Below are 16,302 nucleotides of genomic sequence, written 5' to 3'. Positions count from 1 at the left end.
CCCACCCCAGCCACCCCTCCTCCCTGGCATGGGATTCATGGGCACCAGCTGAGGACAGGGTCCCCTCCCTCTGCCTGCCATAAATATTGGCACCGAGGACCCAGACTCAGAAGGATAGGACATTCCCAAAGAAAATAGTTCTTCTTTTAAGTTGCTTTTAAAAATATATATGTGTATATATATTTTAAAAATTGCACCCGTTTTGGTGTGAGGGCGAAGGCGAGTGAAAGAAGGTGACTGAGCCAGGAGGAGAGAGCACAGATGGCTTGGTGGTGGTATGGTGTGGTGAGTTGTGGGGAGGAGAAGAGGGGGGTCTGGCAGAGGTTGGGGGTGGGCAGAATGAGGACCCTGTTTTCTTCTTTTCGGTTTGCTGTGGATGAAGGGGAGAGAAAGAGAGAGAAAGGGGGTGGGGAGAGAAGCGAGACAGATGGCAGAGTGGAGAGTCGGCAGCCAGTGCCGGCACTGCCCAGCCTGGGCGGACCCAGCTTCCTCCGCCTGCCAGCTCTCCAAATGCCACCCTTCCCCCATCCTTCCCTCTCCCCATCCCCCCAGCTTGGCACTGATCTCGGGGAGAGAGAGGGAGGGAGGCTGGGCAAAGAGCATCTGTTCCCTCCATTCTCCCAGCTCCATCGGCTGCCAACCTAGGGCCATCGTCTGCCTCCATCACCCCTCCGCCCGCCCGCCTACCCACCCAATCCCAAATGGGTGCTGGATCAGGTGCTGAATCCGGCTGCCTCCTCGGGTACCAGTCACTGTGCATTGCTGTGTGTCTGCCACCGCTGCCTGGCACTCATGGGGCCGTGTGTGTGTATGTGTGTGTGTGCGCGCGCATGTACATGTACGCATAAGCGCGTGCTGTATGTGAGCCTCCTGGGCATGGGTGGGGGTTGGCATTGCGGTTGCCAATGTAGTGTCCAACCAGAGGACAGAGGGATGGAGTGGAAGAAGGAAGGGAGAGGTTTGGGGCCTGGGAGGGGAGAAGAGGGTGCGCGAGTTGCTTCATGCTGCCTGCTTACAGGCATTGGCACTGCAGCTGCCACCCCTTGTGCCCACGGAGATAGGAGAAGGCGAATGGAGGGGGGCAGCGGCAGGAGTCCCCGTGCTCTGGGAGGAAGGCTTGGTACCCGGGAGCTGTTGGCATCACATCTGTCAGGCTGGTGCCCAGCACTGGGGCAATGGGGAATGGAGGACCCAGGAGGCAGGGAGGAGGGGCAGGAATGTGTTGTTGGTGTTGCTGTCCCTTTAGAAGCTTAGCTCTGAGAAATGGTTGGACTATGAGGTGGTTAGTGCTCTTCCAGCCTGGGAAAGTACCGTGGTGGAAAGAGTAACCAGGGAAGTGCCAAGAAAGAGTCTAGGAGCCAGGGAGGAGGGATTGTGCCACTGCTACCCAGGGAGAACTTGTTGGGGTTGGCAATCTGGCCCTTTGTCAGAGCACTGAAGGAGACAGCAAGGGCACTGGCACTGCCCATGGCGCCTGGCACAGGTTCTGGCATTGTGTGGAATAGGGAAGGGTGACGGTGCCTCTCACTAACCCTTGGTTGCAAGGGTTGTTGTGCCAGGAGTGAGAAGGGAGGAGGTGAGATGTTTGTGGGGGTGTTGTTTGGGAGTACAGACTTTTTTCTGCCAGGACCCCCTTCCCATTCCCTCTTGGGCATGGGAAGTGGAGCAACTGACAGAGAGAGAGCGGCGTGAGGACACAAAGGAGGAAGCGTGCCATTGCCAAGACCTGGAGGAAGAAGGATGGAGAGCGCTGGCCGTCTTGCCTGGCCCCCAGCCAGTTTTCTGCTGAAGATGGCCATGTCCCCTTGCCTGGTCTGTATATGCCACTATTGCAGCAGTGGTGGGAGGGAAGGGCTGGCTTGCTGAGCTGGGCTCTGGAATGGGAAGGGCACCTTTCTGGGGATCCCACTCTAACAAGTGAGGTGTCTGGTTTTTCTCCCTGGTGCCTTCCTCTTCTCCCCCTCCCTTCACTCACCCTTCTTTCATCTCTCCATCACCACCTGGGTCCTGTTGCTTGGCACTCAACCAACTGGATAATGCCACGCTTGGCAGTGCTGCACTGGAACGTGAACAGTGCCTCAGATCCTGGCACTGCAGCAAACCCAGAGCCACCAAACATGCTCATGACGCCACTTGGCGGCAGTGAGAGAGAGGGGCCATGCATCTAGCAGTGCCAGGCACTGGGTGGAGCTCTGTGCTGGGAAGTGGCATGAAAGGATGCCCTTAACAGCTGGGCTGAGTCGGCACTCTCTGGCCAACCCCAACTCTGCCTTCCTCCTAATTAGATGCTCACCTTCCACCCCCACTGCCCCCAAGACAGGGATTTAGATGGTACCACACTCAGTGTTTGAGCAGCCATGCAAAGGGAAGCTGGAGCACAGAGGACAGACAGTGGCCACACCAAAGGCCAGTGGATTATACACCTCTTTGGGCATCAAGGACAGAAGAAAATCCTAGAAGGGCAAAAAGAACCTGGACAAAAGCATGCCAGCTATGTTTTTCCAAGATGGTACCAGAAGAGATAGGAAGGGAAGAAGTAGGAAGGAGTGACCCTCAGGCCTTGCTGTTGGGTGGTGGTGTGGTTTGTACCTATATGTATTTCATTCTGCCTTGTGCCTTGTGATTGGCTGAGCTGTGGTTGAGGTGAACTGGTTCTTTGTCTCTTGTTAAAGGCTCATATTCGAGAACAGTCCTAGAAAGATGGAGAGTTGCTCTTGGCCTAGAGAGGTAGGCAGGTGTTAGGAAGACAAAGTCATCTGGGACTTTTCCTTCCAGAAAGATAGTTCAAAGAGATTTTGTGTTTAGGTATTTCTCCATGGCAGCCAATTGGAGTTGGATAAATTTCCATATCTTTGAAATCCACCCCAGAAAGGGAAACTAAGGACCAGCAATGAGCCCTAGTAGGAGAATTGGTAGCATCTGTGGTGACATAGTCCAGCTCCCACAGAACTGGACCTTGGGCCCCATTTGAAAGGACTTCTAGTAGGTTTGTTTTTCCCTGTATCCTGGGTAGCCAGAGGCTGTAGGTCAGTGACCAACAAGATCTTCAGGTGGAATATTTGGCTCTGGGTAATGTCGAGGGGGAAACTGGGTGGCTCTGGGAGATGGGAGAGAGAAGTAAAGCCCATGCTGGGCTGAGCTGCTCGGGGCTGGAGAGCTCTGATTTCAGCATCTCTGGAAGTCGATGGCAGCTTCAGAAGAAGCAAAGTGATTTCCACAGTGGAGGAGAGAGCAAGGAGGCACTCAGCCAAGGAGGTGAGTGGACAATGTTTATATCTCTTCTCCTGTTCAAGAACAGCAGCATAGGCAGAAGACACCGACAGATTTCCAGTATGTTGGATGTCGGGAGTGGGGATGATGTCAGCATAAGGAAGAAGACAAATCTGAGGCGATGACGGGCCACCGTGTGGTAGCTCCTGGTGCAGCAGGGTTGGTCCTTGGGTGCTGGAGAATTGAGGGCAGGTCACAGATGGATATGGGCTGAGCTCTCTAGGCCAGTGATTCTCAAACTCCAGAGAGCACGGAATCACTTCAGGAGTTTCTGATTCAGTTGGTTTGACGTGGTCCGGGAATGTGCATTTTAAATAAGCACTCCTGTTGCAGGTAGACAAAACTTTGAGAGATACTGTTCTGAGAGATGGTAGTCACCCTGTATGTAGGGCGGTGATCTAGTCTGGATTTCCCTTGCCTTTTTGTATCTCTCTTCTTCAGCCACACTCATGTCTTTGTGCTGTCACGCAGGGGACATGTGTTGTAGGATGTGCATATGTGTGTTTTGGGTGAGGACAATAGGAGGAAAAGGAGATTGTGAGGTCAAATCAGGCAAATGTAATTTGGTAGAACAATGATCCTCATCACAGTGGTTACCACAGAAGAATCCCTTTGGGAACACTTTTAAAAGTTACTCTTCCCTTCACCCCTAGATTCTGAAACCTCACTATTGAGAAATAGTAGGTTAGGAACATTGCCAAGAGATTATTCTCTGTGGTCCCGACAGATTTGTATGGATTTTGTAGCCAGGTACAGGATGGGTCTTAGTCACACTTCTTCCTGGAGGCAGGCCTGGGTCCTGGGCAACGGAAGCAGGGGTCAGCAGAGTACAGGGCCCAGCCTGCTGCCAATACTCAGCGAATTGCAGATGGTGCTGTCACTTGAGCACTTGGTGGGGATGTCCAGAAATGAGCGCAATGTAGGTCATTTTCAAGTCTAGTTAAGAAGACATGGTGCAGGGTTTGGTACCAGGAAGGGACAGTGGATATGGGCAGTGCTGAGCCCCTGCTGATCACTAGTACCTGGGTTTTAGCCATTATTTGTATGAGAATGTGTACACTGTTGGGCAGGGTTATGAGTCAACCCCGGAGCTGCATCACCTTTCCCCTTCTCCTTGGACAGGTTCAGCTTCCTTGTGGTCCACCTATAACCACTCAACCTGCTTCTCCGCTAGCTTCTAGCCAAACATCTCTCCATGGCTGGGGAACTGCAAGAAATAGCAGGCCCAGACTACTGGCAGGGAATAATGACATTTAACCCTTATCTTTGCTCTGTGTGAAGGGCTATTTGGGTCCTCTATATCAGTGGGTGGTCACACAATTGAGTCACCCAATTTTATGTTCTCCCCGTAAAGTGCAGTCTCTCAGGAGGGGCTTTCCCTCATGGCTATTTCCCATTTCTCCCCCAACTGATGTGCCATGGTCTAGGTCTTCTGTAAATGTCTCCTCTTGAATTTTTTTTCATCTGATCTTTTCATAATATATCCATGCTATAATACTGTAGACCCTGAGGCTGGGTCTTCCGCCTTTCTTGTAGCCAGAGCTTCCTTGGTTTTGGGGCATTTCTTCCCAACTCAATCCTCTAGAAATGACACCCTCATGGCTTACAAGTTTCTGACTAGTTTTTCTGAGGGAAATTCTCCCCAATACCTGGCCTTCCTGTAACACAAAGTCCTAGCCCTGTTTACCATAGGAATCTCCCCAAAAGTTTTCTTCTCATTCACCTTCTACCTTTCCCCTCCCTGGTATCCAGAGGAATTTAAGGTCCTTTCCTCATGGGTTAATATTCAACATTTGGTCATTCTTCTTAATACTGGTTACATTTTCCTCTTTTCTCTGTTTATAAGCTTTCTCTACGTACTTCTGTGTGAGGAAAAATTGCATGTATTAGTGTTTCTACTTATAGGAGTGTAGGTCATGTGTCTGGGGGTATGTCCCTTTGTACCTATACCTATGACCACGTGGGCTCATCCTGCTGGCATTTGTGTGTGTCCCTGTAGCCCTTTCTACTGCTGGGGTCTTCTGCTCTTTCCCAGGTATGCTTGCTTATTTTGTTGGTGCAGTTGTACACAGAGTTCTATATTTCAGATGTGACTATCTTTACAGGGATAAATGACTAGATGAACAAATGTGTCTTAAAATGGATGAGGGTGGTAGAGATTTGGGGAATCAGTGATGTGGTCTATAAGCCCTGAAAGTGCTTAAGGAACAAATAGAAGGAATTAAGCAGGTGGGTGCTATTGTGCGTTGTAATAACTGGCTTTCTTGGTTCACATGCATGCTTCTGTAAGTATACTTCAGGGCTAGAGGGGCAGGGTAGGAAAAGATTTCTCTTTGTGGTCCTATTGCAAACTCTGATTTGGCCACTTATACTTCAGATTTTCTCATACTCTTCCAGCAGATATTATTTTTGTTCCTAGCTGAGGATTGGGTACTTTAAGCCATCCTCACACAGACTTTGGTTTAGAGCAGACAGCCAAGATCACTTCTACCTCCTGCTTCCCAGTACCGACCCTGGCCGTAAGTCGTGTAGGCCTCAATTTGGGTGCTTCTTTAGGGACCTGTGTATGTTAGAAACCCTAGGACTTTGTCCCAAGCCATAGAAGACCAATCTTATCAGTCTTCCATCAATTTAGTGTCACTTTAGAGTTGGGGGTCGGAGGGTACTGTAAAATAGGTGTTGCTGTGCTATGTGCTTGAGTTGAGTCTGTTATTCCACAGGAGAAGCAACATGATTCAATCCTGGTGACTTGGCATTCACCTCTAACATTCTGCATAGGGTTGTGCTGACTCAGCCTTCTGTCCGCCAGAACGGCCACTGTGTGTCACTCTCTGGAACTGGAATGCTACAACTAAGGACTTCTAGTCTGAGGACGGGGCTAGGGAGGAATGCTTCCAGCCACTGGGAACATGGAATGATGGACCCTCAAGCAGCATATTGATTGACCTAAGTCAGCAGAGTCAGCCAGGCTCTTTTGCCCCCAAAATTCCAGGGCTCCAGGTAAGTATAGTTGCTTAGAATCAGTTCCTTTTACCATTGTGAATGTACGTGGTGTCTCCAGGCCAGGGTGTTTGAGCGAAAGAGAGTATGTTGGCAGGCAAGAGGAGAAGGGATTTCTGGGTACATTAACTCTTAGTGAAAATATTCGCAGTTCAGACTAAAGCCAACCTTCCCTGGTTGTAAATCCTAAGATGCACGACGTGACACCTCTAATCATCCTGGGCCAGGTGTTTGTCAAGGTTTTCTTTAAAACGTTTCCTTTTTTTCCTCATTTTTGTTCTAATTTTTTTTTGTTTTCAACTTTTATACGCAAGTCACATTCCCAGAAAGCACAGAGTGAAAAGGCCTCTTTCCTCATACACATGCTGCTAAAATAATAGTTTTATACACAGAATTTCAACAGGAGAAAAAGACAAGGAGGGAGGGGTGCAAGAGAGATGTCAGAGGCAGGGAAAGAAAGGCGGCAGCAAGCACTGGACTGCAGTGGGTCATCTTCTCTTCTGTTGCCTACATTTGTAACTGGCATTTTAGGTATCATCGGAATAACTAACTCTACCCCACCCCCAATTTGCTTGAGTTGGAGTTTTTAATTCTAGAAGTGAATGGGACAGGAATGAGACTCACAGAATATTTGAGGGACCAAGCTGAATTTTCTCTCCCCTCCCATTTTTTCTACACACAAGCCACTGAACAGAGAGTGGTGTGACAGACAGATTGGAAAACCCATGTCCCAGGGGTGGATGAGTTTGTGTGTGAATATGAAATGGATAATGGTGGCAGAAGAATCCTAATGGTGGAGAGAGAATGGAAGGAAAATAGCTTGTAAGAGGAGAGGTCTTAGGGACAAGGGTAGTAGGATAAACTATCTGGAGAACATGGGAAATTTTGTAAGCTTTTCTTTGCTAAAATAAAACACCCGCTTCTGTACCCCATGCCACTTTAGCTGGACTTTGGGGTTGTCAAAATTACCACTTGATGGTTATAGAAATAATTAGGTTAGGGATGGGAACCTTCTTCTAGGTCATTCCTCTTCTGTTGGTTCCCTTGGTGATATCACCCTATCATAGATTCCCTTGTGCTGCAGTCACCTCTTTGCCTACCCAATCCCTTCAGCTAACATCAGCTCTAGACCCCTATAAGCTTCACGGATGGGTCCTGACTCCTTTGGGGATGCCTCCATCAGCTGCTGCTTAATGGAGGAGCTGGCTGAGCTGGGCTGGAGGACACAGATGGAAACAAGGGACCAGCCAAGGTGGCCACTAGGGAGGAAAGCAGGAGGAGGGCTTTGTGAAAGAAGTAAAGGAGAGGTAGGCAAAAGGGAAGCATACCTTGGATTCAGAAACCAAACTGCCACCCCTTTCTTCCTGGGACTGCCAAGATACTTTTGGTGACATTGACTTTTCTAAGTCACAGCTGGGAATAAGGAGATATCACCTGTCCTGCCCCACAGTCCAGGCTTTTCTCCCCATCACCAGCTCCCGCCTGTGAGACAGGTCATGGCCAGGGGAAGGCTGCACTGCTCCCAGTGCTGTGAGGATCACCAGACCTGTGGCAAGGAGTTAAAGCCATTTGATCTTCCCAAGATGAAGTGGTTTAAAGAAACCCTTAAAATGGGGGTGGGGGTGACACAAACAGGAAAAAACACTTCTTTAATGGGAGAGTTTTCTTTTTTTTTTTTTTTTTCCTGTATTTTCCAAGTTTATGTTTTTCTTTAGTTCATTCCTCTGGTCTCTCCAATTCTCTCTTTCATGCGCATGTGCACATGCGCTCTCTCGCTCTCGTTTTTTTTTTGGTTGTGTGTGTGTTTCAGTTTTTTTAAAAGAACTTTGGATTTGCCGTTGGTGGGCAGCGCCGGTCCCTGGAGGCTGGACCCCCACGTGGCCTGGCTAGGACAAGGGGCGGGCCCACGGCTGCTGAGAGGATCTCTGTGTTTAAAGCCTTTGAGAATAAGTTACTGCAGTTCCCAGGGTGCAGGGCAGGGGTTGGCAGAGGGGTTCCTGGCGGCGGCTTCCCCCAGAGTCCAGGCCGCAGGGGCTCCCCCTTCAGGCGAGGAGAGGGTTAGGAGGGAGAGTGGGGAGAGTGAGCTGGGAGCACTTCTCCCCTGCCAACCTCCAGTTTGGTTAGAGTTTTGTGGGCTCCCTGTCCACCTGGGCTCCAACCTTGGGAGCCAGCTGGGTATTTGGAAAGAGTTTGTGAGCGGCATGGCGCTCTATACAGGGGGTAGCACAAGGGGGAGTGGCAGTTTATTTTTCTTCCCCCATCTTTGCCTTGGGTTTTCTTTTTCCTTTCTTCTTCTTCTTTTTTTTTTTGGTGTTTTCTCAGTCAGTGGAACATCATGGGATAACGTGTGTGTGTGTGTGTGCATGTGTATGTGTATTTATTGGCGGGGGGTGGAATTCAGTGAGGAAAATGCAGGTAGAGCCAAGGATAGATTTTGTGTGCAGCGCGCAGACGTGTGAATAATCAGGATGCCAAGATGGGCGTGTGTGTCTGTGAAGACATAGGGGCAAGGGCTACATCTGCAAGGGGTTGAGGATGAGGATCAGAGTGTGTCTGTAGGGGTGGGGGAGGAGGCAGGACTCTGCTGGAGGTGGGGTGTGTGAAGCCCACTGAGGGTGGGAACCGAAAGATTCCCAGGAGGTGGGCAGAGCTGAGGGTTGGGGTGAGGGATTTGAGCTCCCACCAAATACCCCTTGGGGTAAAAGAGGGAGCCCTAAGGCCCTCCCCTCTCCCCATCTTGGTTTATCTGTTTATAAAGCTAGAAGTGTAGAGGTAGTAGTAGTTTTTGGGTTGGTGTCCGTGTGAGGTAATCTTGCTTCCTCTTTGGCAAAAGCCACAGCAGCCGTGGCAGCAGTGGCAGTGTTGGTGACGGTGATGGGTGGGCCCCCTGGGGGCGGGGCTGCCTTGCGCCTGTGGGCCGAGGAGCGCAGGTGGGAGGCCAGGGCTTCACGCCCACTCAGCAGCACCTCACATGCCAGGCAGTGGTAGGTGCAGATGGGCACCCGCAGTGGAGGGGGAATGGAGCCCCCAGAGCCCCGCCCAAAGAAGCAGAAGGATCTCTGGTGGGCAGTAGCCGGGGCCTCCCCATCAAATGCCATCTTGCACTGGCGGCACAGGTAGCGGTGGGTCACATCCACGGTGGAGATGCCAGTGCTGCCTGTCAGCAGCTCATCGGCCTCACCAGCCTCCCCCTCCCCTGGAGCAGGCAATTCAGGAGGCTTTGGAGGCGCTGTGGCTGTGGGTTCAGGGGGCTGGGGTGGTGGCTGGAGGAGGGCATTGGGGAGCAGCCCAATGAGGGTCTGAGGTATCACAGGGTTCATGGGAAAGAGCCCCTTCTTCATGCCATAGAGCTGTTGGAAGTAGGCCCCCTGTAACTGGGGGCCAAAGACAGCTGGCGGTGCTGCCCCCCCTGCAGGGGGCAATGGGAAGGGTAGGAATTGGCCCCCCAACAGGGCTGGGACAGTGGCCTTCAATGCTTTGAGGTTCTTGAGGGCATCACTGGAGGAGTTGGTGGGGGCTGCAACTGGCTTTCGCTCACCAGAGACCGTGTCTCCTGAGGGCTCAGTAGGGGTGCCCAGGACAGGGTCATTGGTGCCTGCAGTGGAGGTGTTGGTTTGGTCGGGCACAGGTCTCTGAGGTAAGGGGCGGCCTGGGCCAGCAGTCTGGACCACCGTGGTAGTAGGCAGGACCGAAGTGGCAAGGCCAAGGAGGCCTGAGGAGGCTGCAGGGCCTAGGAAGATGAAAGGAGTGAGAAAGGGTTAGCACCTCCTGCCCCATCGTCCTTCCTGCTATAGACAACCACCCAGCTGCTATGCTCCTTCCCTCCCTCCCTTCCCCCAAGAGCCTGAAGCAAAGGAAGGCCACAGGAGACTGGACATAGGAAGAGTCAAGAAGGAAAAGGAAGCAAATGTCATTAGACGGAGACATTCTCTGAAGTACAACTCCTCTATCCTCCCCACTCACCAGAATTGAAAGGAGCTAAGCTGCTCAGTGGGGGCTGGGCCAGAGCTGGGCCAGACAAGAGGACTGGGGCCAGGCGAGGCAGGGCTGGGGCAGACCCGAGGGGCACAGAGGCAGGTGTAGTCGCAGGTGGGGCCTTGGGAGCCGGGGGTGCCTCAGGTGCTGGAGCCAAGTCGTAGCACTTGTTTTCACTCTTCAGCTGGGCCCGGACCGCCTCCTTGAGCTTGGCCAGGTGCTGGCGGGAAAAGAGATGGCCTCGGCAGGAGACATAGAAATCATACTTGACATCACAATAGGGGCAGTCGGTGCGCTGGGCTGCCAAGGGGCCCTCACTGCTGCCCCCAGTTCCCCCAACAGCTGCCCCCTGCAGTTTGGCCTTCTTTTCCTTGGCACGAGCATTCTGGAACCAGACCTGGATGACCCTCTTGGGCAACCCAATCTCCTCCCCCAGCACCTCACACTCCTGCATGGTGGGGGTGCGGTAGGCTTCATAGCAGGCTTTCATGATCTTCAGCTGCAGGCTGCTCATCTGGGTCCTGTAGCGCCGCTGCCCCATTCCATCTGGAACCCCAGTCCCACCTCCTGGTCCCCCACTGGTTCCTCCAGCCCCAGGGGATTCTGGTTCCGCTAGGCTGGAAGCAGATGAATCACTCAGATCTCCTGCAGACGGACTGCAAGCCTCACTCTCTGGAGAAGCTTTAGATGGTTCCTCTGGGCCCTCGTCCTCACTGGGTGGAGGGGGAGGTAGGAGAGGTAGAGGTGGCTCTGGTGTTGGGGTGGTGGCCTCTTTCCCAGGTGGTAGGAAAGGCAGGGGCCCAGCAGCAGAGGTGACTGTGGGGTAGGGAAATGCAGGTGCTTCCCTCTTTAGGGCCTCCCTCCCCATCCCATCATCTACCTTGCCCAATAAGAGGTTGAACTTGGGGAAGGATGCAGGGGTGGGTGTGACAGGGGGTTTGACTGCCGGACTGGACACCCCCCCGGGGGTGCTTCGAAACTGGCCTTTCCTCTCCCGGGCCCTGGTGTTCTGGAACCAGACCTGTACCACTCGCTTTTTGAGCCCCACCTCCTCAGAGATGCAGTCGAGCATCTTGCGTGTTGGGTTGGAGTCCTGCATGTACCAACGGTATAGGATCTCTAGCTGCTCGGGCAGGATGGTGGTGCGCAGTCGCTTGTCCCTGGGGGGCTCGCCCTCCCCTCCTCCCCCTGCTTCACTGCCTGTGGGGGACAAGCTGCCATCCTCATGCTTCCGTTTGAGAGGTGGCCCTGGCACTGGTAGGGTGCCTGCCACCAGGGGATTTCGCTCCCCAAACACCAGCAAGGGCAGATCTAGGAGTTGGGGGGGAGCGCTGGGCTGCACAGATGGCAGGAAATGTAGTCGGCGGTGATTGGTCAGGAGGTCTTGGCTGGGGAAAGAGATGGCACACTGGTCACAGGTGTGGGCTGGAGGAGGTGAGGGAGGAGGCTTCTCTTCAGGCTCTTTGCCTCCTGGCTTCGTTGCCTCTGCTTGGCTTAGCTCCTCCCCATCTAGAGGTTCTGGTGATGGACCCTCAGGCCCTGCTGGGGGTTCGAGGCCCTGTTCCTCCTCTACTTCTTCCTCTACCTCTTCCTCCTCTTCCCCTCTCTCTGCCTCTTCCTCCTCCTCTTCAGGGGTCTGGTCATCATAGCATTTCTTGAGGTGCCGCACCAACTCAAAAACACAGGAGAAAGTGGCGTGGCAACGCCTGCAGCCTGAGGCTCCCCCAGTACTGCCTACTATGGGCACAGGGCCACCATCACAGGCATTTTTGCGCGCTTTCTGGCGGGCGTTCTGGAACCACACTACCACCACACGGCTAGCCAGACCCAAGAGACTTGCGAGCCGCTCCACCTCCCCGTCCTTGGGGTAGGCACTGGTCTCAAAGAAAGACTGCAGGGCTTGGGTCTGGAACTCTGTGAACTTGGTTCTGGAGAACCGTCGGCCTGCAGGCACTAGGGGAGGAAGATTCCCTCTGGAGCCTTCTTCCTCCTCTGCTGGCCAGCGTCCTCCTGCCCGGCTTCGTTCGTCAGGAGCACGGGTCCCCCCTGCCTCAGGCTCTGGGACCAGGAAGGGTGGACCCAGCTGAGGAGCAGATGAATCCACAGACCCATCAGGAGGTTTGGGGGGCTCTGCAGGGGGTGGGTACAAGCTATCATAGCTTTTACGAAACTGAGCAGCGTAACGGCTCAGGGCCTCAAAGGGCAGAAAGCGGCGGTGGACGTGCTCCTCGTGTGTCTTGAGGATAAGCATATTGGAGAAGAGTTTTCCACAGGCCCCACAGGCCAGCTTGTCCCCACCTCCCAGGGCCTCGGGTGGGGGTGGGGTTGGGGGAGGAGGCACAGCCTGCTTCCCTTCATTGTACTGGATCACCAGCTCAAAGCCAAAGTTTTCTAGAAGGGCTTTGGCTGCAGTGCGGGCAGCCTCATTGGGCAATGGGTGGGGGGGTGAGGAGGGCCCTGCCTCATTCCCCTCTTTGGCCATGGGGGGCTGCTCCCACTCCTGCTCAGCCAGCTCAGCCTTGGGGGGTGGGGGCGGGGGAGGAGGGGTGGCAGCCGGCAGCGACAGCATGGGTGCAGGCCCAGCCAGCGCCAGCTTGGGCCCCACCTTGAGGTCATGGAGGTAGAAGGGCAGAAGCAGCTGCTGCTGCTGGAGCTTAAGCAGTGATTCGGGCACCAGAGGGAAGGGAGGCAGGACTGGTGGGGTGAAGAGGGGGGCCGGGAACCGGTGCAGGTCCAAGGGAGGGGGCGGAGGGGACAGGAAGGGCAATCCAGATATGAAGCCACTGGGGTCGGGGCCCTTCTTCTCAGCACCCACCTCCCCCTCAGTCTCGCCTTCCTTGGGCTCTTCTTGGCTGCGCTCTGGCCCCTCAATCTTGGCATCAGTCTTGGTCCCTCGAGAGCGAGTCTGATGTAGAACCGAGCGCATGTGGATCTCCAGGGTGGAGCTCTGGTTGTAGGAGACTCGGCAGACCGTGCACTTAAAGGGCTTGTCAGTGGCAGCAGTGGTGGTAGGCGGGGCACCAGCCTCCCCTCGGGCAGGGGCAGAGGGGTCAATGGCAGCCTTCTTCATCTTATGAAGGTGGGAGACAGAATTATAATGAACCAAGAGGATATTCTTCTGGGTGAAGGACTCCTTACACACAGTGCACTTATAAGGCCGGGCAGGGTCGAGAAACTTGTCCAGGGCAAAGTTGGTGGTCTTTCGATAGGTCAGAGGGTGGCGAGAGTCAGCTGGAGCTGGCTCGGCAGAGCGGGGCTCCCCAGCAGTCCCCTCTTCCTCCTCAGCCATGGTGGGTGGAGGAGCCACCTCTTCAGCTTGGGCATCAGGCTGAGGGACTGGAGATGGGGCTGGAGAAGGGGGTTGACCAGGGCTTCCTGAGGGCTTGTCTGGGGCCTCTGCTGAGGCCAGGGGAGGCTCAGGAAGAGGATCTGGACTGGCCTCTGGAGTCAGGTTAGGGCCTTCTAGAGGAGAGAGAAGAGGGTACAGTGAGCAGACCCCACCCACTCAATATCCAGGGCAATTGACCCTGGCCTCAGTTGTCTTCAGACCTTCTTGGTCCATGGAGCCCAGGTCTCCTTTTCTGCCACCTTGGGAGGTTTGCTGTCCCCTTCCTTACCTGATACCTGGTCTCTGCTGGGTATAGGCTCTGGCCCAGGAGTGGGGGCTTCTGGGCCATCTTCCAGAGGGCTAAGTGTGGGTCCAGGCAGCACTTTGGTCGTAAAGGTCATCTCTACAGTTGTGGCCTGTGATGGGAGAGATCCTGGTGGCTTCCCCACCACCTGTGCTACCCCGACTCCTCTGCGCTGCACCTGTGCTGAGCTCCCTTCCACAGATCAGCCTTCTCTCTGGACAAACCTCCCACCTAATTGCTGCTTTTCCCACAGACGAGAGAGTCTGGGCTACTGCCTCTCCTCTCTGGCTCCCTCTTTCCCTAGGCCAAAAGTCAGCTTTCCTTGTGGCACCTGGTCCTGGCAGGCCTGTGCCCGTCGTTCAACAACTCTTCTCAGGACTTAATGGAAGTGAAAAAAACGTTTAGTTTCCTCATCCGTGAGTATAGGCAGCTAGACAAGCTCAGTTCTAAGGACCCCTCCAACTCTAAAATGCAGTCTCAAATCTATGAAATGCTACTTTCTTCATCAGCAAGCACCCCACACACATATACCTGCCTGGAGACCCCTGCCTCGTCCTCCCCTCCTATACAGCCCTGACAGGGCCACACTGGACCCTCCTCACCCAGCCTGTACTCACCACAAGCAGCAGCTTCTCAACGCACTCAGGCACCACATTGTGAAGGTGGCTAAGGTGGAAGTGCAGGGCAGGCCGGCCCACCAGCTGCTCCTGGCACAGTGGGCACCTGTACTTGGGCTGCACTGCATGCTGGGAGAGTGTATGAGCCCTCACCTGGTCAGATTCCGGGCTCAGGAAGCTGCAGTATGGACAGCAGTATACCTGTGGGCACATACGTACAGTGGAGGAGGTGTTAGGGAAGGGTTTGGATTCCTCAATGCAGCACTGGCCTCCACTCCCAATTTAAGAGGAGCAAGCTGGATAGAAAACCATCACAGCAGACCCAGCGTCCAGCTTCAAGTCCTGAAAGCTGGCTTCTCCCTTGTTTCCCTTGGATTGGCACAAAGTCCTAGCCTAGGCCACTACCTCGCATTCCCTTCTTGTCTGCCCTTCTCCCTCCATGCTGGCCTCTCTCTACCTTTTCTTGGTGTGTCTTTCCCAGTCTCTGCTGCCCTACTCAATTTTCTACAGCTGACAGATGGCCCTGTACCTGCCCCCCTCTTGGGTTTAGTTTACTTTTCTTACCCACCCCCACCTTGCCTGTGTCTTCTCTGTGAAATGGCTCCATTTCTTCTGGGCACTTTCTGGACCCAGAGGCTCCCTCGTCCCTGCACACTCTGCCTCTCTAACTGTCTCCTGAAGAGGGGCGCCGCCTATCTGCTCAGAAGCCAGCCCATGCCCCCTTGGGCTCCGCAGCTCCCACTTTCTTTTCCACCCTTTCTTCTCCTCAATATAAACAAACACCACAGCTCCCCCAGTGGCCCAGGAAAACTCTGGCCTGGCCCTCTCAGCACATTCTCTGCGCATTCTCACCCACACCTCCCGAGGGGTGGGGCTGCAAAGGCCTGCTGTCACCTGACTGCCTGACCTGTCCAGCCTGCATTTTTCCTGCTGCCTCAGATCAGGCTCGTCTCCCTAGCTTACTTCCTATCCTGTTGCCTGTGCCATTGGTCCAAGCCTGTGTGTTGGGGAGGGGATGGCCACAAAGGAAGGGGACCCAGGTGCTCATTTTAATGCACCCAGCCCTTGGCACAGACATCTGGAATAGGTCTGTCGGAGGGAACAGGAGTTAGGAAGAAGAGAAGCTGGGGACATAAAGCATGGCTGTAGTTTGCATATTGCAATCTAGTCTGGAGAGCTGTGAGGCACAGGATGGCACCTCAAGACCAGAGGCTGGGAATTCCCTCAGAATCAACACTTTCAGGCCACAGAGCTAAACTACTTCTGGATCCTGCTTAGGTTCAAGTCCTGGGGTTTTAAAGATTTGTGGGACATGCTGTCAGGGTGAATCATTTGGTTGGTGCCTCCACCCTCAAGAAGAGGGTGCCAGAACAGTTCTGTCGAGGCTCAGGGCTTTCTGTCGGATATGAACGTTTGTGTCTAGTTCTTTCTGCTCCTAACTGAGGAGTGAAGAGCTGGGCAGCAGCTGGTTTGTTGCTTTTGCCTTTCTCTTTTCATTTCTTCGCTTCTTGCCTCCCCTCCTTCCTCTACCTGCCTCCAGTCTTTCCTACCCTCAATATAGTTCCTCTCTTCACCTTTCCCTCAAGTTTCTGCCATCTTTTCCTCTCATGTCCCTCTGTGCTCCACCCTTTGGGGGCAGCTCTACCCCCATATGGTACTGAACCTATGTAACTGGACCTAGGTCGGATTTCCTAAATGTGCTATTCTGAGTGAAATAAGTCACAAGCATGACTAAATTCGGTCTGCCTTTAGAATATGAGCAGATCTCAGTAAAGCCAGACCCCACCTCAGCACTTCCCAGTTACCCC

General features: G+C 53.7%; 1 protein-coding gene across 1 annotated transcript in view; it reads right to left on the bottom strand.

Annotated features, from left to right (window-relative positions):
- Positions 1–7,922: 7,922 nt before the first annotated feature.
- The window catches only part of ZFHX2 (zinc finger homeobox 2), a 28,327-nt gene continuing 19,947 nt past the window's right edge, over positions 7,923–16,302 (bottom strand). Inside the window, exons 7-10 of the mRNA XM_012649401.1 lie at positions 14,495–14,695; positions 13,863–13,989; positions 10,234–13,707; positions 7,923–10,000 (exon numbers count right to left, since the gene is read on the bottom strand). Coding sequence (XP_012504855.1) covers positions 9,021–10,000; positions 10,234–13,707; positions 13,863–13,989; positions 14,495–14,695 — 4,782 coding nt within the window. The 3' untranslated portion in view covers positions 7,923–9,020. The remainder of the gene's footprint in view (positions 10,001–10,233; positions 13,708–13,862; positions 13,990–14,494; positions 14,696–16,302) is intronic.

The sequence above is a fragment of the Propithecus coquereli genome, unplaced genomic scaffold, assembly GCF_000956105.1.
Source record: "Propithecus coquereli isolate 6110/MARCELLA unplaced genomic scaffold, Pcoq_1.0 Scaffold3, whole genome shotgun sequence".
In the NCBI taxonomy this organism is placed as follows: domain Eukaryota; kingdom Metazoa; phylum Chordata; class Mammalia; order Primates; family Indriidae; genus Propithecus; species Propithecus coquereli.
This window is presented reverse-complemented; position numbering and strand designations above follow the sequence as displayed.